At 48.8% G+C, this 22,410-nt stretch overlaps 1 protein-coding gene across 7 annotated transcripts in view; it reads right to left on the bottom strand.

Moving 5' to 3' along the window:
* Positions 1-18,555, bottom strand: part of PPP1R12B (protein phosphatase 1 regulatory subunit 12B) — a 77,260-nt gene extending 58,705 nt beyond the window's left edge. For 4 of the 7 annotated variants that reach the window (XM_083878231.1, XM_083878230.1, XM_083878232.1 and 1 more), the window contains exon 1: positions 17,922-18,553. In XM_083878231.1, coding sequence (XP_083734357.1) covers positions 17,922-18,209 — 288 coding nt within the window. In that variant the 5' untranslated portion in view covers positions 18,210-18,553. Of the gene's footprint in view, positions 1-17,921 lie in introns of all 7 variants that reach the window. The other 3 variants (XM_083878229.1, XM_083878234.1, XM_083878233.1) reach the window with 3 other exon arrangements.
* Positions 18,556-22,410: the final 3,855 nt, after the last annotated feature.

Raw genomic sequence — 22,410 nt, 5'->3', positions numbered from 1 at the left:
TCTCCAGGGCCTCCCAGCACCATGGTGTAAAGTGCTGCTGCTGCTAAATCAGATTGCTCATGAAACCCCCATTATTAATTTTTCTACCAGACTCTCTCCAATCTAGAAATCAAGTGTTGAACCATTTTGCCTCCTAAATGCTGTACTCATGCTAAAAACCTGATGTAGACTTGAGTGACAGAGGCTGCACCACCCAGGAGCTACAAAAAATTCTGCATTAGACATGGGGTGAAAAAAGTGGGTTTTCTTCAGACAAACCAAGGGGAGACAGCACACTCAAATTATTAAAAGGTGTGCTTTGTGCTAAGCAAAGAGTCCAAGTGAATACAGATGCAGCAGTCTACAAGCAGAATGGTTTCTGAGTTCATGTAAGTGCAGGCAGTGGGAAAGGACCAGCACAGACCCAACAGGGTGAGCCAACCCCACCCTCCAGGACTGACCAGCAGCCACAGCACAACCCTCCCCAGCCAAGATCTGCCAGGTCACTCCTTAACCTTGAGCTTTGAGAGGGTTTTCTTTACAACAACTTTTTTTTTTTTTTCTATAGGACTGGTGTAATGAGACTACTTTGGGAAGTTTTGGAAATGGTTAAAGGGTTCCTGCAAACCAGAGGCCAACACTGACACCAGCAGCACCATTAAGTGTTACACACTGGGCTGGAAGCACTGCCGGGGCAATTCAGTCCTGCTGTCACAGCACAGCCACAGGGATTAAATGACACCACTCACTTCTCCACCATCCTCCTGTCATAAGTCTCAAATATATGGAACAAGGTTAGCCAGGAGATACAGGAGTCAATCTTGCAGCAAACCCAAAGCAATGGTAAATATGTGATGTCAACGTACACCTCAAACCCACAAACAAAGGCAGGGCTGATGACAGCTGAACAGCACCAGGGTTAAATCTGGGAGCACGGAGAGAGGAGTTCACAGAAAACAAAGGGAAAAGCACTCCCAAAATAGCCTGGCAACTGTCAGCACTGGGACTGTCAGCACTGGAAGGTATGACCTTGCCATGGTGTCCCACGATCACAGCTCTGCTCTTAAGGGGCTCCTGTCAGAACTGGCACTGCCCAAAAATTCCACCTCCAAGTGATCCCCGTATCTCTGGCAGCACAGATTGCATTCATCAGTGATCTGGGGAACAACAAACAGCTCGTGCTGCTGTTCCTGCAAAACCACAGAGCTTTTGCACCTCCTCTCTGCTCAGCCTGAGCTTCTGGGTGTCCTCATGCCTCAAACCCTGCACAGGCACTTGGGTACCACCAACCCAGCTTTGAAATCTTTGTGCTTTAAAATCCTTGGCAAATCTAATTCTGAAACAACCACATTAAAACCAGGAGAAAGAGGTAAATTTTTGTTTTAAAAAGAATGGGGGGAAAGGGAGCAAAATGAGATTAAAAGATTCATTTTCTAGTCTGATTAATTAGCTATGGAAGTTCATTTTTTTAACAGCAGTTAATACTTCTCTTATGTGAGTCACAGTTCTCACGTAAGCAGGAAGAGAGAGGCATGTCAGATTTTTCCATTGGAAAATGCTCTACACACCAGAAGTACTCAGCACTATCCATGTCAGCCATCAAAAGAAACCAACAACAAATCTCTTACAATGATTAGCACAACAAAAACCCCAGCAGAGCACAAGTGAAGAGAGGAATACGTGCAAAGGCATAATTATGCCACAAACGTAGTATTTCCAAGATGAAACAGCAGCGTGAAATGTCAGGTGGAGAAGTGCTTTGAATAGAAGCTTTGAATTTTGAAATTATTTTGAAGCTCCACACATCTTCATAAATGCACTGGGGCCATCAGCTTACAGGGAGCTGGATGGAAATACCTGCTGCACTAGAGCAGGGATGGCTGGGCTAAATGTCTGTGGGATTCTTTAGTCCTGCCAGGACTCCTGCATGAGCTGCAGGGATGGTGATGCCAGGGAATGCTGAAGCACCACACTCTGCTTCTCCCCAGCTGGGCAGCCCTTGGAATGCCAAAGTTCCAGCTCGGACTCTGTGAAGAAACAGGAGCCACTGAGGGAAGGAGAGAGAAGGGCAGCTGGACACTCACACTCTGTGTTTCTGCAAGGGGAGGGAAATGGGAAGAAAGAGAAATTGCTCTGCTTTTACCCTTGCTAGGATGGCAGGCACAGGGATGCAGGATTGCCAGCTCTTTGCCCCTCCTTTAACATTTCTCATCAAAGAGCATTTTGTCAGACCTGGGAAGGTCAGCATGGACCAGACAGACATGGAACCCCTATGGAAAGAGGAGCAAGGGCATGGTCACAGCCCCAGAGCTCCAGGAGGGTTTGGACAACACTCTCAGGCACAGAGTGAGATGTTGGGGTGTCTGTGCAGGGCCAGGAGTTGGATTCCACGATCCCTTCCAACTCAGGATGTTTTACAGTCCTATGAACCTCTCCAGCCTCACAGTATTTGTGCTTTGATGTGTCCATCAACGTGCACTGAATTCACCTCTCACCCAAACAGGGCCCGAGACACTGATTTTCCACTCCCACAGTGCTCCTCCTCTGCAGCTGATTGACTGGTTTGCCACAACACAGCTCTAAACCAGCACCAGGCCACGCTGGATTGACTCCAAAATTCACTCTAGATCATCATTTAACTCCCTTCCTTTTCACCATCATCATCATCCCACTAGTTCCAGCGTGGTTTTTAACACCCATTATTTAAACAGTAGTCAGAGGCTAATGCTTTGTACCATCTGAGAAGAGCTTGAAATGAGTCCAGTACGTGACCAAGTGCCAACACTAAAAATAAAGTCTTTCTGTCACTAAAAAGCAGGGACTGCCAGTTTTCTAATGGTGTGGAGCAGCACAGGCTTTCCAAGCCTCACTGGTTTAGTCACTCTGACCGCTAAGTATGTCATTTCTGTCCCCCTCAGCCAGCACTCCCTGGCACTCAGTCAAGACAGTCTATATAAAATCTTGCCCTTAAATTACTGAGATTTTCGTTCCTGCCCAAAATAACTATGTTTCATAATTAGAAAGCTCACAAGCATTTCGCTCCTGTGTGGAAAATGGAAATTTAGGTACTGCAGATTTGCTTAGCAAAGGAATGTTCTGCTGACAACCCTTTCCCCTGACAGGAGCTCCATCAGGGGCTGCACTGCACTATTAAATGCAGTTCCTAAAGACTTCATTTCCACTATACAAGCAAATATAGCTATGTTTCTATAACACAAACATACCCTAAACTTCCAAGATGCAGCTTTAGATCAGCTTCAGCCAAACCACAGTGGTGTCCACAGCCCAGGGCTGACTCTTGCAGGGCTGCTGCTGGTGGCCAATGACAAATGGGGACTCTCCTGGTGAATAATGGGGGAAAAAAATGTAAAATCCCTTTGTGGACCCACTTAGGAAGGTGTATCCACTCACACCACACCTGCTGGGAGGGCAAGGTGGGGTGGGAAGGCCAGGCAGGGCCCCTCTGCTCTGGCAGAGAATCCTCTACTGGAAGAGCCTCTCCAGGTCTTCTCCCACCCCAGCAGAGACATGGAAAAACAGCTGCGAATGACTTTAGCTACAGCCTGGCAAACTGAAGGTGAGATTTGTGTTGCCTAACTATAGACCCCAAAGGCAGACAGGAAAATCTCTGTGGATCACTCCAGGCTCTCTTTAGTCCCTGCCATGGCAGGATTTTGCAGCAGCTCTGCTGAAGCCAGGACTGCCCTGCCTTGTACCCTGCCAGCAGAGCCTCTCCCCCAGCAAGGGCACTGACACTCATCTGATACCCCAGTGAACAGATCCAGGAGCTCAACGGGCTCACAGGGGGACCAAACAAGCACTTGCACTGATAGGAAAAGGCACAGGACAAGAGCAGCAGGAAGGGCAGGACAGACAGTCTTAAGCTGCCACACAATATCTTGCTTTTATGTCAAGACAGACAGCTCATGCTGCCTACAGACCAGGGGAAAAGGGATTTTTCAACACAGAAAGCATTTGAGTCACTCCAGAGCCAGTAATGCTTTCACAGAAAGCAGCTCTACCTCGCAGACATCAAAGTTCATGTACAAAAAGTTTCATGAGCCAAATATGCTCAATCAGCATTAAGTGACTAGAAACCACTGGCTGTGAGCAGAAACACCTCAACACAACTACTGGTGAAGAGCAGGAGGAGGTTCCTTGGAAGGATTTATTGTCAGTTTATTCACAAACAGACTGTCAGGCCCTTGGTTTCCATGCACATCCATGTCTTGCTGTCTTGCAGCCACGTTGTTTTGTTTCAAGATCTGAATTTTACCTTTGTGGCCAGAAAAAAGAAGGTGGTGTATAAAAAGAAAAACACACAGTCAGTAATTCTATTTATTCATTCATTGCCCCTTGTCCTGACATTCCAGGCCCTTGTTCCAAGTCCCTCCCCAACTCTCTTGGAGCCCCTTTAGGCACTGGATGAGGTTCTGGAGTCTCTCAGTCTTCTCTTCTCCAGGCTGAACACCCCCAGCTCTCCCAGCCTGGCTCCAGAGCAGAGATAAAAACTTTTCAAGAACTCCCAATACTGGAAAAATATGTTCGAGGATCCAATTTGTATGAGTTTTCAAATACCAACCACACTTTCAGAGCTCATTTACACTTGCCTTTATTCAAAAAGAAGAAAAATCAATTGACACTATTAGGGCTGCTCAGTCACAGCAAAGTGTCTTTGAGCTTTTTTTTTTTTCCTGTGGGAAAGAAACTAAAGCAAATCTCAGCACAGGCACCAGTAACAAAATCCTTCACTGCTGGTTCCTGAGCACATTCCACTTGTGCTGCCATCAGCAGCCCAAAGAAAGGGCAGGGACTCCATTCTGGTGATGTCTGTGGAAAAGGAGGGTGGTGGCCAACACGGTACAGAGAGCACCAAGCTGGGAGAGAAAATGACCTGGGGAATAAGGTCACTGCAGAGGGAGAGGAACTGCCTGAGACTCTCACAGGGGAGCTGAGCGTGCCAGGGAGGTGGCCACGCACTGCCACTTGTCAGAGCACGACACCAGATATCCTGGTAGTTTGAAAGATGGACACGACGAAGGTGTCAACTTTCCCCAGTGGCCTGAATCACATCTCAAGTATAATCGGGAACTGTGGAGTCCGTGATCAAAGAAACACAGACCTGATATAAACTTTTATGAGTTCCTCAGAGTAACATAAACCCAGTTACTGCCTCAGTGCTGAGGTGCTGGCTGCCTGCTGTGAGCTCTGAGTGCCCCAACAGGGCTCCCACAGTGTCAGATGCTGAAAAAAGGTCACAGCCAGAAATGGGGAGAGTAATGAATACATCCAGTACAGGCAGGGCTGGCAGGGGAGCAAACTCTCCACCTCTGTAACTACCAGGAGCACCAGCCTGGGCTTACAGGTGAGCTACAGCACTTACTCATCCCTGTGGTAAATTAAAACCTGGTGGAAGCCCAACTAGAGGATGGTGAACTCTCTGTTTATTGCAGGAGTCTGCCCTGCAGGGGGGTGACACAGGGAATCCCCAGAACAGTTTACTACACCCTGGATGGTGAACAGGAGAATTAAGGAGAGGGTGAGGTTTGTCAACAAAAGCCCAACTGCCAGAGGCATGGAACAACCTCTTGTCTGGGTGGATCACCCCAGTCTAGACAAACCACCAGGTTAATCAGAGGGCAGGATCACCTCTCCTGTGAGGAAAGGCTGAGGGAATTGGGATTGTTCAGCCTGCACAAGAGAAGGCTTCAGAGTGACCCAATTGTTGCCTTCCAGTGCCTATGGGGAATTTAGAGCAGAGATGGGGCAAGAGCCTGTAGTGACAGGACAAGGAGGAATGGGTTCAAATTGAAAGAGGGCAAGTTTACATTAGATCTTAAGAAAAAAAAAATATTTAGTGTGAGAGGTGAGGCCATGGAACAGGCAGCCCAGGGACGTTGTGGATGCCCCACCCCAGGGGTGCTCAAGGCCAGGCTCTGTGCAACCTGGTCTATCTAAGGTGCCCTCTGCAGAGAGATGTTTTCAAGTGTTATGGAAATCCAAATGTACCATCCCCACCAGATTTCTCCTCTCCACATGCTTGCTGCTGCTTTGGGTTCACTGCCCAGGTTCTTCTTGGAGTCCCTTTTGGAAAATGTCACTTCCCACTGACATCCCCTGGTAGCTGCTTTAGGTGATACCTCAGACACAATGGATAATAAAGTGACTTCATGATGCTGAAAACCTGACATTTTTCATTTGTCTGAGCAGTTCTGGAACCTCTTCTGTCAATACTACAGCTTGGGAAAGCTCAGAAAGCTGAATTGGAATTTTTTATTTTAAGAGATCTTTGTACAGGAAAGTCTGAAAGCCCTGGTATCACTTAGGAACACCACAGAACTACTCAGCACACAATGCTAAAAGTGGGACAGATTTGTCATTTGAAACTATTTTATTGAGCTGTTCCCAAGACTCAGATTCTCCCAATACACTCCAAAACCAACCCCCCAAAACGGACACTGTGTGCTCCCTGAATAGAGCATGTACCTATTATAGTGAGCTATGAGGAGAGTGATTTATAGTGATTTAGAGAGGTCAATGCACAACATATAAAACACAATATATCACAAGGAACAATATATTATTTATTTCCATTTTGAAATAATTAGGATTAAAATTCCACTAGATAATCACTTTTTAATTTCCTTTATTGGAAGTCCTGTTTCATAGATCCATGTCCTGGGTTGTGGTGTAGGATGTGCACACAGTATTTATTCCATCCCCATGAGCTGTTGGAACCAGGTGGGGCAGTGTTTTCCCAGGCCCCTCCTTTGGGCTCTTCTGCTCATGGCCCATCAATGCCTTGCCCAGGACTCACAGGGAACTCCCTCCAGGAGCTCTCTCTGTTTAATGGGCCATCAAGGAGCCACTGCACGACTCCTCATCCCATTGGGAGATGCTCCCAATGCCCAGGGGGAGGAGCCAAGCATTCCCACCTGGAGAGAATCTGGCATTTGGGACAGGACAAGCAGCCCTGAGCCACTGGATTCCCAGAGGAGCAGAGCTCCCAGACCTTTCTGTGGGATCACTGCTTCAGGAAGAGCCCCTCACCTGGACTGCTCCCCCCACCCTGCTCAGGGTGTGTTCTGACTCTGGCAGTGCTCCTTTGTGCTACTGCATTTATTTTATTGTATTTTACCTTTTTACCTTTCTTATTAAATTGCATTTCTGACCCTCTCTGGGCAGCCTGTTCAGCTCTTGTTCACTGCCCAAGGAAGAAGTTCTGCCTCATGTCCTGGTGGAACCTTCTGGCCATCAGCTCCTGCCCATTCCTCTTGTGCCAGCGCTGGGCCCTGGGGAGCAGAGCCTGGGCCCTGCTTGGAGCCCTCCCTGGAGACAGAGACAGGAGTGAGATCCCATCTCAGGTATCTCCTCTCCAGGCTGAACAGCCCCAGCTCCCTCAGCCTTTCCTCAGCAGAGAGATGCTCCAGGCTCCTCCTCATCTCCTCCACGAGCTCCAAGTCCCTCCTTGAGATCCTGAGGATTCCAGACCTGGACACAGCACCCCCCCTGTGCCTCCCCAGGGCTGGGCAGAGGGGCAGGATCCCACCCTGCCCTGCTGGGAATGCTCTTCCCAGCACACCCCAGGACACCACTGGCCTTCCTGGCCCCCAGGGCACCTGGATGACAAGTGGATCCCTGAGGACCCTGTGGGAACTCTAGTGCCTTCCAGCTTTCCACTGAATTAATGAGATTAAGTGATAGAGGGTCTGGGAAACAAACAGCATTTGGTAGGCAATGACACAGGGCCTGGCAACAAGTGCAGCAGCTCCAGGATAGTTTGAACCTCCAGAGCAGCACTTTGGTCTAGAAAGCACCTGGGCATCCCTGGAGGAGCACCTGGGGATGCAGAGCAGCCAACAGATGGTGTGTGATGGGTTTAGCTTCTGTTCTTCTCTGCCAAAGTTGGGATGAATAATACACAGGAAACATAGAATCGAGTTCAGACTTGGTTGTTTATTACATCTTATCTATATAAAGACTCACATCCTGTGAGCTCCAACTAGGAAAACAAGGAAAACAGTGAGTTCTAACTCTTTCCAAGGTTATTCAAGTGATAAGTACCCAATACCAAGGTGACACCTGTATTATTTGTGTTTCTGACCCAATAATGACCACCCAAGGCCCGCAGTGTGGACTTTTTCACCCAATTACAGAAAACCACCTAAACCCATGAAGAAGACAGAAGAAGGTGGTGGAGAAGGATTCAGACAACACCCAAAGCCCTCCACCTTGTCCCCCATGTATTACTATGTGCTAAAATCTAAGTTTTACACCTCGTGAGATCACACAACACTATTCAAACCACACACCCACAACCCCAGTGCCATCACCCAATCTCAGGAGCCTGTCCCAAGGTCTCAAGTCAAACGTGGTACTTGCCTGAGGGTCAGAAGGCCTGAAATTTTCAGCCTCCAGGGTTTGAATACTGGTGGAACTGCCCAGGAACAGCAAACAAACAGTCCCACCCAGGACTATCCAAAGGAGCACAGAGATACAAGCTGTCAGACAGGGCTGTTATCCCCACTGGCTCCTTCCCCTCCTATCCAGAGGTTATTCCACTTGGTCCAGAAGAGAGACAGCAGCTGTCAAGCCCTGTCCTCCCCTCCCTGCCCCGATTGCTTGGCGTTCCAACCACAGCAGCCACTGACTCCTGCCCTCCAGCCCAGTTTCCTCACCTGCTGGCAGGAGCAGGGCTTTGCCTGCACCAAGCTTTGGCACTCAGAGCTACTCAAACCCAGCTCCCCAGGGTGGCACATGGACTGACTGGTGACTGTGGAGGTTAAACAAGTGGGACTGAGACATTCTTTCTGCAAGGACCAAGCTGAGCCTGCTGACTCATCACCCACAGGCTCCCCAGAGTCCAGCCCCTGCCTGGTGCACCCCCTTCCCACATTCAGACAGCTCTGAGCAACAGTTAATATCCTAAGTGCAGCAGTGATTAAATTGGTAGCTGGACTGAAAGTAGAAAAGACCCAAAAGCCAAAAGTGTCTATTCAGCTTTGCAGTATTTCCTACAGAGTCAGCACGCTGTGGCAGCAAGAGCATTCCTCAGCACCTGGAAGGAATTGCTAAACCCATTAATAAAACTAACACAGCCAAGTTGGATAAAAGAATACATCCAACCTTAGGAGCCACTGATGTGTGTGCTGCAGGATGGGGAAGAAACATTGACCAAAGTGGTGGAATAAAGCAGAAATCCACAGTCACCATCTCTCTTGGGAGCCATGACCTGGCAGCACTTCTGATTTGGTGTCTGCCCCTAAAGAAAAGAGGCCACAACACACCTTAGAACTGAACTGCTGCTGACAGACAAATCCACATGGAACTGATGGTGAGGTTGCTGTGTAAGTTTGCCAGACTCCTGCCCAGGCTCAGGACATGCACCTCCTTCCTGCACATGTGATGGTTAATGCAACCAGTTGCTCAGATTTAATTGTGCTCCACAAAAACAACAAAACTGTCTATGCTGAGTATGTCATCTCACTTACAGAAACCACAGAGCAAATGAAGTCAAAAAAATGGCTTGTTAGATACAAATATAGAACATTTCATCCTCCAGTACCACGACAGTATTTAAGATAAATATTCTTATTACTTTTGTTGGCACAGGCAGGGTCTCTGCTAATGATGTAACTGAGCAATGATATAAATATATATGTATTTATACACATTATATATTTGGGTATATCAGAACAATTAAATCAAGCCACAGCATTTAGAGCCAGCTGGGTCAGAGCTCCCCAGTCCCACCAATCCTCTAAGGGGGAAATCCCTATTTACAAGTCTCACATAAAGTATTAAATTGTCAGAGATCACAGGAGTCCAGGCTGGTTTGGGTTTGAACAGAACTCAAAGCTCATCCAGCTCTGTCCCCTGCCATGGCCAGGGACACCTTCCACTATCCCAGGCTGCTCCAAGCCCTGTTCAGTCTGGCCATAAACACTTCCAGGAGTGGGGCAGCCACACTTTATCTGGGCAACCTGTGCCAGGGCATCTCCACCCTCACAGGGAAGAATTTGTTTGCCCCCTATCCCATCTAAACCTCTTCACTTTTAGCTTAAAACTCTTCTCCCTTGCCCTATTGCTGTCTGCCTGTGTAAAAAGCTACTTTTTCTATAACTGTCACTTAAGGTAATTCATAATTAACAGTTGTTTTGGGTAAGGCTGACAATCCACACGAATTTCACTCCTGGAAGATGAAGATGCTCCATACTTTGACTCCAGAATGAAGCCAGCAGCACCCCTGGATGCTCCAGCTGAAGCACAAAGCTGATGTGGTGAACTGGGAGCAGCTCCCTACCAGCCTCATGCTGGTTTACATTCCTCTGAGTGATGCTGCTCTATTTACAGGCCAAACTAAACAGACACGAGCTGGGTTTGGGCAGAGCCCACACACAGTCACCCCCTAAACCACTAAACTCCCCTAAAGCACTGCCAGAATCCCCTCAGTGAGCCAGCACTGGTGTTTAGACAAGGCTGTACCAGGACTGGCTGCTATGGCACTATTTCAGATATAAAACACCATCAGGCTCTGATACGAAATCACATTAACTGATAGAGCAGGGAATCACAGATTATAAATAGGAGATGGCTTGGGAGAGATTCCAGAAATGGATGGTGAGCAATCACTGTGGCAAATCAATGCTCTGGCCCAGGGGATCCGACGGGGGCCACGTTTAGTTTTACCCTGAAAAGGCAGTGACACATTAAAAGCTAATGGCAGGTGGTCACTCTGCATTCTGGACATCTCACAAAGATTTATGGGCAAGGCTCAATGCTGGAAAAGCAACGGTGAAGCTGCTTGTGTCCCCCTGCAAGGTCAGATTATCGTGTTATAGAAACATTTCCATTGAGACTCCTGGAAGTTAAGAGAGTTCTGTTTTGTCCTGCCACAGGAAACAAGCTACAGAAATCCCAAACAACTCGGCATCAAAGAAAAATAAATCATACCACTTACTGTTAAGTTATTTTAGTTGTTTTCAGATCAGCAAAGCCTATATTTAAGCTTAGAGTTTAAAGCTGGAAGGAGACAGATTTTTCCAAAATGTGTTTAACAGGAAAATATTTAACGAGAGAACACGTGGATGTATTTTCTAAAATACTGATCACTTGGAAGCACGGCACATTATAATCATTATGACTGAAAACTGACATGAGAAATTACATAGGTGTCTAAATCAGGAATTTTGATGTCCTTGATTGTCAACAGCTTGATGTGAAAAGAGCAGCCTGGCTCCTGGGATCTGGCTGTTTGCAGTGTGAGGGATTGTGCTCAGTAGTCTGGAAAGGCAGAAAGGCAAATTTCCTCTGAAAAACATTGTAAGAATTAAGTATTTAAGAAAGGTTTCACCACAGTAAGAGGTGGGACATCTCAGGAGTGCAGGGAGGAAATAAAATTTGGCTCCCTGAAGTTGTGCAGGTTGGAGCTTCATCTCCCAGCCATACTCTGGGTCCCACTGCTCCCATTCCATGTCCACAGCAGCCTGACACATCTCTGCACAGGCCTGGACAGACCATACTCCCCTGAGCTTGTTCTTAACTCCATTTATGCTGAAATGAGCCCCATGAAAACAGGCACCTAAATCCCCACCAAATTGTTCATTCACAGAATCACAAACTGGTTTGGGTTGGAAGGTTTAAGTCCTTAAAGTGCATTTCACTGAACCCCCTGCCCAGGACAGAACACCTTCCACCAGACCAGGCTGCTCAAAGCCCTGTCCAGCCTGGTCTCAAACCTTTCAGCAAGTGAAGTTTTCCTGCTGAGGCCCAGCTCCTCCTGCAAGCTGCACCTTTCCTCCCTGTGCAGATCAGTTTGCTGCAGGCCAAGAAAGGAGATTGCAGGGACAGCTGTGGCACCTCCCTTTGCAAGGACAGCTCAAAATAAACTGCAGACTCAGAGGCCAGGATTTATGCCGGGCACCCTTACCCTGCTGGGGCCACACCATCATCACCAGGTCAAAGGGCTCACTCAGCTGGGGATCCTGTCACTGCACAGCAGGGGCTGCCATTCCCCTCAAAGCCTCTGGCTTTCTCTTTCATTTTTCACTCTGCACAAACAACTTTTTAAAAAACATGTTTCAGAATATTTAATGCTCCACCTGCCCTCATTTGTATTCAAAACTTAGAAAGAGTAAGATACCAATTTATACAACCTCTTATGTAATATTCCCCTCTCCCAATCTTCTTAAAACTGATTGCTCTGATATACACAGTCTGACAAGCCTTTCTGACTGATGGTATGTAATAATCCTGAACTGGGAGCCAGCAAAGCAACTCACAAGTCCTATATTTTAGTATTAGTCAGTTATTATCTCAGTACATTACAAAACACAGCACTTGTGACATCTCACAGTACCAAGTCTGAATTCTGAATTTCTGAAACTGTTTGAAATAGAAACAGATCCCAGCGCCAACACTCCCTGTTAAATAAGCAAAAAGCATTATAAATTGCAAAAAAAATAATGCCAGGATGATGAGAGTTTCATCTAGGTTAGAGTTGTGCACATAAATGTTCTAAATGCTTGAGCACAAAGCCTGGATGTTTCCAGCCACGGCAGCAGGAGCTGCAGGAGCCTGTGCTGCTGGAGCAGGGACTGTCCAGGCACTGCACTCATCCCTCATTCCTGCACTTTTGCTGAGCTGCCTTCCAATCTTATCAAACCATGTTGATTCAGGCAAGTATGCAGCATGGAAAACTCGTCTCCGCCTCTGATGCAGGCTCAAGAATTTCATCTGCACAAGTCAGAAAGCTTTCAGCATGCATTAGGCACGAGAAGCTTTCCCTAAAAAACCTTTGCCTTCCAAATGAGCTTTTCTATGTGAGGCCAGAATCCCAGACTGCCCAGCAGCTCTAGTGGAGAAGAGAATCTTTCACAGGCAGCACTAAGGCACCAGGCTCAGCACTTCCACTGCTGCCATGAAGGGAGTTGTTGCTGAAAATCCCAACTTGCCCAGTGTTCCTGGGGAGCAGCAGAGCCTGACACATGGACTGGCTGGGGAGGATAAACAAAGGCTGAGGAAGGAAGCAATGAAGGTGCACATTTCCCCTCTCAAATACCCATCTACTTACTAAAATGCAAGAGTTTCCTCTCAGGCACCCAGTACTGAGTAAGTGATGTGGTTGTCGCCGGTTTGCAGAAGCCAAACCATCCAGCTGTTTGCCCCAAGCCAAAGCAGAGGAAGGTTTCCTGCCCTGCTGCCAGCAGTAGCAGCTCTCCCAGGCTCTAAGTGCAGCTCAAGGTTAGTTTGTGTAGTCTACAGTTAATTCTGCCCACTCAGGACATTGCTTGGAAATAGAGATTGCAAGAGAAAGACAATTGAACCCTGGATGAAAACATCGAGGCAAAACAGAGACTGAGAAAGCCAAAAGGAAGAGAATAAAAGCAAGAGGTTGATAAAACAGCACTTCAGATTTTAACTGTTTTGTCTCATAAATTCTTGGTGTATTGTAGGCATCTCCCGAGCTCTCTCACTCTATTCAGAGCCCTGTGGGATGGCACACACTGCTGAATTCCCACTTAGAACTGAAACCCACAAACCCCATTTCACTCACCCCAGTGATAAACCCTATTTTTGACAGTGCCATATTTCACTTTGATGAGCACTGTTACATGTGCCACAAGAAGCTTTCAACTTTATTTTTCCTGGCAGAAGAACACCTTCATGAAGGGAACTCTGCACATTGTGGTGGGAAAGGTATGACTCTCCTTAGATAACCTCCTGTTCCAGGAATGAATGTATATTTTTAGGCAATGCAGCCACCCAATCTTAAAAATTACAGCTGATTTATGATGCTATCATCACCAACTTAAAGATCAGAAGCTGAACTACCTTAAACCACAGCTGTGCTGCCCCAGAGATGGGGCACCTGAACATAAATTCCAGAGTTGTCATCCCACTGTAAGTTGTGTTATCTCCTCACCTTTCAGGGCACAGAGCAGCTGTTACCTTTGGGTGATTGAGAAATGTTGTGTCCAGAGAAGGGAATGGAGCTGGGGAAAGGGTCTGGAGCCCCAGCAGGGGCTGAGGGAGCTGGGGAAGGGGCTGAGCCTGGAGAAAAGGAGGATAAGGGGGACCTTGTGGCTCTGCACAAGTCCCTGACAGGAGGGGACAGCCAGGGGAGGTGGGCTCTGCTCCCAGGGTGACATAGAAAAGCCTCAGGCTGGGCCAGGGGAGGTTCAGGTTGAATTTTATGGAAAATTTCTTGCCAAAAGGGTGGTGAGGCCCTGGCACAGGTCACCCAGTGACAGGGTGGAGTCACCAGCCCTGAAAGTGTTCAGTTGTGGCACTTGGGGCCATGGTTTAGTGCTGACCATGGAGGTGGTGGGGAATCCTTTCCTCCTTCCCCTCAGCTCTCAGATTTTGTTCAGTGTTAGCACATCAATGCCCTTTCCAACAGTCTCCAGACTGCTGTAATGGGGCAGAGAGTTCCCTGTTACCTCTGTCTGGTTTCTGGACTGTCCAAAAATCCTGCTGCTTCCTGCTTTCTACTGGCTGCACACAACCTGGATGAGGAAATGGCAAACCTGCCGAGCAGCAACTGAAAATTGCCCAAACCTTTTGACACAGATGCTGCCTTATAAAGCTCTGAGGAGCAACCAGACGTGCCTGCAGTTTTACAGGCTCAGGAGGAGGAATAACAAACTGAGAATAACAAACAGCCTCCACCTAACCCAGAGTCACTGCACAAAGTACCTGACTATTAAGGAAGCAGCACAGGCACCCAGCACCTGAAAACAAAGTCAACAGAAACTGCCAAGGCACTGCAGAGCACTGTAAATGACACAGGAGTTATTCCATGAGCAACTAACTTCTCCTTGGAACAGGCCAAAGGGAAATAGAGAGTAAATCATCAAAGGACAGACGGAGGATAAACAATCCTCACTGCCTGTCATCCTTTGTGAATGAGTCCTTGAAGACAAACAAGCATTGCTATTATTACACTGGGAGATGCTTTCCCAGCTAGAAGCAGCAGAATGTTTTTCCCTTAAGATTCAATTTTCATACGAGTTTACTCTTTGGTTTTATCTGTCACTCAGGAGACAGAGGAGCAGTTCATGCCCATTTCCCGCCGCCTGCAAACATTAGAGAAGTTCAACTACCATCAATAGCTCAATTCACCAACTTGTAGCAGTTTTCTTGGTGATTTCTAAATGTTCACTCACATTTAACAAGTATCTCCCATTCTGCATTAGACACAAAACCATTGCCAAACGTAATCCAGTGAATATAATGCAAGTTAATAATTGAAAATATGGGACTGATGTTCACCCAGCAGCACTCTGCAGGCACTGAGCTGGACAAGGCACAGCTAAAACCACCCTGCAGGCTCCAGACACGGGCAGGGAGGCAGGTCTGTGCAGCATCTGAAGCCTCCACAGGCTGCAGGCTCACCAGCATCACTCGGAATTGAAAAAGGTTATTTTCAAAACACAGCTTTGTGGTTATAAATAGCCAAGCCAGCTTCTCACACAGCAAGTGCACGATGGAGCTCAGCCACAGTGGCCCAGGCACCAGAACAAGTGTGATTTTGCCTCTGTGAACACACACACACAATATTTGGGGCCAGCCTGAGCTCCAAACAAACTAACCCAATTTGTAAGATTGGTCTTAGGTTTTGTGGGAGCAGCTGCCAACTCTGACAAATTAAGTCAATTGACTTGGTTAACCCTTCCATTACCTAAAAAAGACCTGATTGCTCATCCAGAGCAGGTCTCATACATTAAATTCTTTAACAAAAAAAACCTATTTTACCTAAGAGCCATCTCTTCTCCATGTGCAGGATTTCATTCCTCAGTGAGTGGCCATTTGGTTGCACAGGTATTAAACAAGAGCACACTGACACTACCACCTGCCCTGTAATTTAACATTGTGTTTCTAATAATAAGAGAAGTTATTCAAATATCCTCACAGATACATCATTCCAGTTGTCAACTGGATCTGGGGATCCCCACCTGGCCTCACCACAGGCAGCATTATCCTTCAAGCAACATGAAAACAAATCAATCTTGGACAGGTTCAGAGCAGGGAACTCACAACAACCTCCTCAACCACATTAATAAACATTTTCATCTGACAGAGATGTACAAACTCAGGACACACTTGCACAGCAAAACCTTTTAACAAAACACCATTTGCTCCATTTGGGGTGTGCAGGAACATCTTGTCGCTCTCCAGCAAAACTGTTATTACATCCATAGGACATTGGAACAAAGTTTTTTTATTCCAATCACAGTGAGGTCACCCTCCCTTTCTGTTGAGTTGGTGAAGAAACACTTCCCAAAAGCAGCTGGCTGGTGCTGCCAGCATCTGCTGCACTGCTCACTCATCCGAGCACCAAGCCCAAGGTGTTACCAGTCAGTGTCACCCTATCCTGTGCTCCCAAGGCACAATTCTGTATCCTTTACGTAGACAGAATTCAATTTGCAGCCTGCCTGTCAATACATGGCTTGCTGTGGTCTCCAGGAGTGTCACTGCCTGTCAGAGCCCAGACACTCCACATTACCCACGGCAGCAAGAGACCCTCTGGGGGATCAATCCACCCTGGCTGGAAACTCCTCGTGAAATCATCCCAACTCTATCATGTATCCACCTTAAATTCAGCCTTCCTGCCTGTCAAAAATACTTTCCAGTAGTTGGTTCTTACTAGTGTCTACAGGACCACTTATTTGATAATAAACGTATATGTGCTGTACTGGAGATTACTAACACAATTTATTTATATTTATTTACTAACAGCAATTTATTTGCTGTTGCTACACCAAACTCCACAAATAACCAAGAAAAAGCCCAGCCATTACAAAAGGTCACTGCTTTTGCCAGTTGAAGTCTTGTTCAGCCTGGCAGTCTGTAAGAGTCTTGCATGGCTCTTTGCTTCACAACTTATTTTTGGAAGTCCAAATGAAAATGAATGAATTTCCCTGCCCCTTTCTCCCTAAGAGCCGGGAGCAGCGAGCTCCTGAACCACCCTGTCCATGTTCCAAATGCTCCTGTGACATCAGCCCAGCAAAGCAGAAACCCTGACTAACCCAAGAACTGTCCTGCTGTTTGTGCTGTTAACTCATTATTCTTTACAAACACATTAGTTCCAGATGTTATCCCTGAACTGTGCTTTTTTCCCCCCTCACTCCTGTTGCTGCATTACATGTTTAATCTACACTATCTCGAGCTAAGAATCATTTTTTTTTTTCCTAAAGCTGGCCTGGCTCCAAATCAGATCCATTTCACTGACCAGATGTACAAATCTGAGACGCTGATTTCATACGCTCTGCTACATTCCCAATCAGTCTTGGACAGCAACAGGTTTCCCGATATTCCAGGGGACAATTCTGCAGGCTCCCTGACATTCCTGCTCATTTATCCCAGAGCAGCAAAAGCCACGGATGGAACACGGTACATGTTTATTGACAGCCAAGGCTTTGCTGCTCCGCAGCCAATTCCTGCGACCACTTTGTACCATCTTCACATTTGGCCGGGTATTAATAGAAGCGACGTTTGCGATGGGCCATGCGGCCACTGTGCCCTGCCAAGGAGCTCTGGAGAGTTTCAAGGCAACTCTGATAAAACCCAACACAAGAACTGCCCAGACACCCCTGACCTTGCAAAACTCGCAGTCCTGCCTGGAAATTTTAACAGCGCTTCAGGAGACCCCAATCACATCCTAAGCTTAAAAAAAATTAATAAATTGGTCGCTTGGTCAGACCCGTAGCCGTGGCTTTATTTTGCTAATTAACCAATTTAATAACCCAGTGAGAAGTCGGTACATCCCATACCGGACTGGAGGCAGCTCGGTGTGTGCTCTGGCACAGGACGGGCCCGGATCAAAGCGTTACCGAGCTGTTTGTTTACCGACAGCCCCGGGCGGGTCCGCAGGCCCCGCGGAGCCCCCGGCCCGGTGTCACCGCCGTGCACAGCGCCAGGCCGCCCCCCGGCCCCGGTACCTGGTGCAGAGCTGTCAGCCCGTCCACATTGGTGGTGTTGATGCGGGCTCCGCGGCCCAGCAGCCTCTTCACCTCCTCGGTGTCCCCGCTGGAGCAGGCGGCCAGGAACACGGCGCCCTCCTCGAAGCGGACGCGGGATCCCCCCGCTCCTCGATGCCGGCCGCGGCCGCCCCCCGCCGCCACCGGCTCCTGCTCGGTCAGGGAGCCTTTCCAGCGCCGCAGCTGCTCGGCCCGCCGCAGCCGCGCCGACTCGGCCCGCTTCCCGCCCAGGTGCTCCGGCTCGGACATCGCCGCCGCCGCTCTGAGGGGCCGCCGCGGGGCCGCGCCGCGCTCAGCCCGGAGCGGGGCGCAGCGCCCCCGCCGCCATCTTCGCTTCGCTTCGCTACGCCCCCGCCGCCGCCGCGCCCGCGCCGTGCGCGCCCCGCGGCATCCCGGGACTTGTAGTTCGGGAGGGGGGGCACGGCCGCACCTGCCCCGCGGCGGCCGCGCCTCCCGGCGGTCCCCGCGCGGCGCCGCACCTGGGCGCGACCGGGACTACAACTCCCGGCGGGCCCCGCGCGCGGGCGCGGTTTGCGGTGGGCGGCTCCGGTCCCGCCCAACCCGCGGTGACGGAGCCCCGGAAGCGCCGAGGGGGCTGAGGGCGGGCGGCGTTACCGGGGCAGAGGATGGGCGGCGTTACCGGGGCCGTTCGGCGTTACCGGGGGCATTCGGCGTTATCGGGGCCGTTCTGTCCCCGATCGCCGCCCGTTCACCCCGCCCAGAGCGCTGAGGGCCCCGGCCAGCCCTCCCCTGGACGTCCTGCCTTCTGCGATGGGATTCCACCAGCCCCTTCCAATGCCTGGCAAGAAATTCTTACTGATATCCAACCGAAACTTTCCTCGGGCACAACTTGATGCCGTTTCCTGTCCCTGTTCCCTGGGAGCAGGGCCTGACCCACCCCTGGCTGTCCCCTCCTGTCAGGGAGTTGTGCAGAGTCACAAGGTGCCCCCTGAGCCTCCTTTTCTCCAGGCAAGAATTAAGCAATAATCATCAGCAGGTCTGTGAAAACTCTCTAGCCCTGCCACGAGGAATATTAAAAAAAAAAAAAAAAAAAAAAAAAAAAAAAAAAGAAAAAAAAAAAAAAAAAAAAGTACGGACTTCTGAAATCTTCATGAAACCAAATCCACCCTCCTTGAAAAGCTCAGAAGACAGGAAGGTTTATCAGAATTTTGTGCAATTCTCCCTCCACACTAATACGGGATTTGTGCAAGGTCACAGACATTAGAAAAGAAATATTACAATTTTTTTTTTTTTTTTTATTCTCTGGGCATTTAAAGATATATTTAAAGGGGAAAAGAGGGGGGGACAAACAGCATATATTTAGTATTTCAGTGTCTGGCATGCCCTGGTTAACCCCGAATCCTCCGGGAGGCAAGAGGGTACTTTCCTCCCAGCTGGAGCCGCTGCAGGTTTGGAATGAGACGCTCGGTTTGGCTCGTTGTGCCTTCCCCGAGCCCCCTCTGGTGGCTGCGGGTCCGTCCCGTCCCTCTGAGCACCGAAACAGCGGCTCCTGTTCCGGGACAAGGGGCTGCCCCTCCCCGCCGGGGTATTCTGCCGTGCCCAGTGTTGGGGAGGTGACTCAGGGAAACCTTATAAATAGGATTGCTCAGCAAAAGGTTCTGAAAACATGAAACCTGTAATCGAAATAGAAATGGAAGGTTACTTTGAGTTGTAGCTATTGAGTCTTAGTTAGTATATAATCCTATATATAGCCCTATATATAGCCCTATATATAACCCTATATATAACCCTATATATAACCCTATATAGCCAGCTGGAGGAGAATCCCTTTGGATTGAACAATCCCCTTCTGCTGGCTGAGGGATCCAAAGGTCAATGCAGCAAAATAAAAGAGTCTAAAGAGTAGTTTTTAGAGTTTAAAATATAATGCAGTGTGGTGATGTAGTAGTTCTTATAGGCTGTATAGAGATTCTATAGGATTTTGTGTCTTGTGTTGGTTGGTCACTGTAAATTAGAATATTCATCACAAAAGGAGATAGAATGGATTGTAATAAGGATCTTGCTCTCTTCCCCCTGCTCTCTGACCCCTGCCACCTTCCTCTCTCTCTCCCTCTCTCTTTGGGGTTCCCTCCAGCCCAGGCTGGTGGCTGAAGGCAAAGCCCTTTTTACCCACAACCCTTGCAATAAACCCCCGTGTGTCTAGAATATCTCAGCTCTGCAGAGTTCCCTCTCCCTGCCCTCCACAGATGCCCCTACACCCAGCTGTAGGAGCTGTCTCAACAGCAGAGTCTTCTTTACATGTTCACTGGATGTTATTCTGACTAAACAGACAGTTTAAGCACACTTATATCAACTACTACCACTATGCCTAATTTTCTTTACTAATAGCAGAAATTAAAAAAAAATCCCTTATATCCTGTATCCTTACCACAACGTTATTAATCATACAGCACACATCCTGCAAAAAGCCAGTTTTATAATAAACATTTATAACAGAAATGAACCTGGAGAGGGTGAAAGTGGCAGGTATTATTGTGCCTGGCTGGGGAAGCTGAGCCATGCAGGGCAGGGGGCTCCAGCCTTCCCCAATGGCACATCTCCCTGTGGTGCAGCACAGGCTGCTGGAAAAGCTCCCTGAGTCTGTCGAGTCCAACCATCTCTCCAGAGCTGCCACTCTCAGCATTAACCCGTGTCCCCAAGTGCTATAGCCACATCTGTCACTTGGAAAGGGATTTTCTCTACCGTTAGTGTGGGGATATTTAATTTGTCAGTGTTATTTTGTCTCAGGAAAGCCGAGCCCTTGTGCCCATGCCCCGTTAGGGGGAGCCTTCCCCAAGGCGTCCTGCTGGAGAGGATGTCACTGAGTTATTGCAGCACAAGGGACAGCCCTCAGCACATCTTCACACTTTCTGACCCCGCACGGGCTCTTCCTCTTTCTTTATCTTCCTCTTTATCTTCCTCTTTATCTGCTGGCGACTCCTGGCACGAGGGAAGGACTCACCCTCAGACTTTACAGAATAATTCTCTTTATTGATATAAAACTGCGATGGGTTATAGTGTGAGAATTGTGATAGCACCTGTCAGTGACAGGATGTCAGTGATAGGCTCTGACTGCATAACCGTGCTCAAAGCAATCCCCAGACAAGCTCTAATCCCCAGTGAAAGCCCTCAGTGTGCACAGAGTGCAGCTCTTACCCAATAGGTCCTGGTGGGGCAGAAGGCAGGTTCAGCCCCCTGACTGAGCCCAGCAGTGACCACGGAGTCTTCCTGCACTTCTCCCCCATTCTCAACTTACTTTTTATGCAATTTCTGTTTAGGCGGAACTTGAATGACTCAAGTCATGCAGATCTTTATGTGTAAAATTCTTCTGCTTTGTTTTTAAAGATAAAGTCACAACCTTCCCCACCCTGGGGAAGGGTCTGGAGCACCAGGAGAGGCTGGGGGAGCTGGGGGGGCTCAGCCTGGAGCAAAAGGAGGCTCAGGGGGGACTTCTCATTTTCTACAACTCCCTGACAGGCAGCTGGAAGCAGGTGGAGGTCTGGCTCTTCTCCCAAACCGCAGGCAACAGGACAAGAGGAAATGGCCTCAAGTTGGGCCAGGAATTTCTTAGCCCAGAGCTCACAGCAAAATCCCTGTGGAATCTGGTGCCAAAGCTTTCAAGATCCAAAGGAAGGAGCTCCGTGCTGCCCTCCCAGCCCTCCTCCCTTCCTGCCAGTTTCAGCTGCACAATCCCTGGGCTCCCCAGCTCCTGCCAGCAGAATGGGGAGAAGAGTGGGAGAGGAAGGGTCCCTGAGCCCCAGAGAGAGGCCATCAGGCTCCTTGTGTTGGCTGCCTGTTCTTCAGTACCCTCTTCCCTTTGTCAAGGAGAAAAAGGCCAAAGAAATTCAATCCTTTGCCACTGGCATCCTACTGGCCTCCCTTGGCAATCCTGTCCGTGGCCGCTGCCACCAGGAGCACTGGAGCATCCAGCTTCTCTCCAGCCTCACCTGCTGCAAGGGCTGGCAGGTCCTCATGGAGCACAGACACCCCAGGGGCTCCCAGGGCAGCAGCTCAGGGTGGGAAGTCATTTAGCCACCAACAAAACTGTTCCTGACGTCCCCTCCAGGAGCTTCCTGTGCAGCTGCTCCTGGAAGTGGCCGCCTTTTGCTGACCTCCAGGTCCAGGGAACAGAACACCAGTGGGTGGAATCTCCTTGGGATCTTCCAGGGCACTAAAAATGCCTAGGAAAGGGAAGATCCTTTCCCTGTCTGGTTCCTATCCCTATATGTGGTTTTCTGGGATTAGGGAGGGTGTCCCACTCCCCTCCCTGCCCTCCTCCACGGGCAGAGGGGGACAGATCCAGGGCACTGTTTTCCAAAGGGATGGAGAGCAGGGGTTTGTACCACAGCAGGCTGTGAATCAAGCAGGAATGAGCACCCAAACCCCAGCTGGGATGTGGGTCCTGCCAGGGCTCTGAGCACAGAGCAGTGACCAGACAGAGCATTCAGTG

This window comes from Zosterops lateralis (genome assembly GCF_965231275.1).
Source record: "Zosterops lateralis genome assembly, chromosome: 26".
Lineage (NCBI taxonomy): Eukaryota > Metazoa > Chordata > Aves > Passeriformes > Zosteropidae > Zosterops > Zosterops lateralis.
The sequence above is the reverse complement of the archived record's forward strand: the minus strand, read 5'-3'. Positions and strand labels throughout refer to the sequence as shown.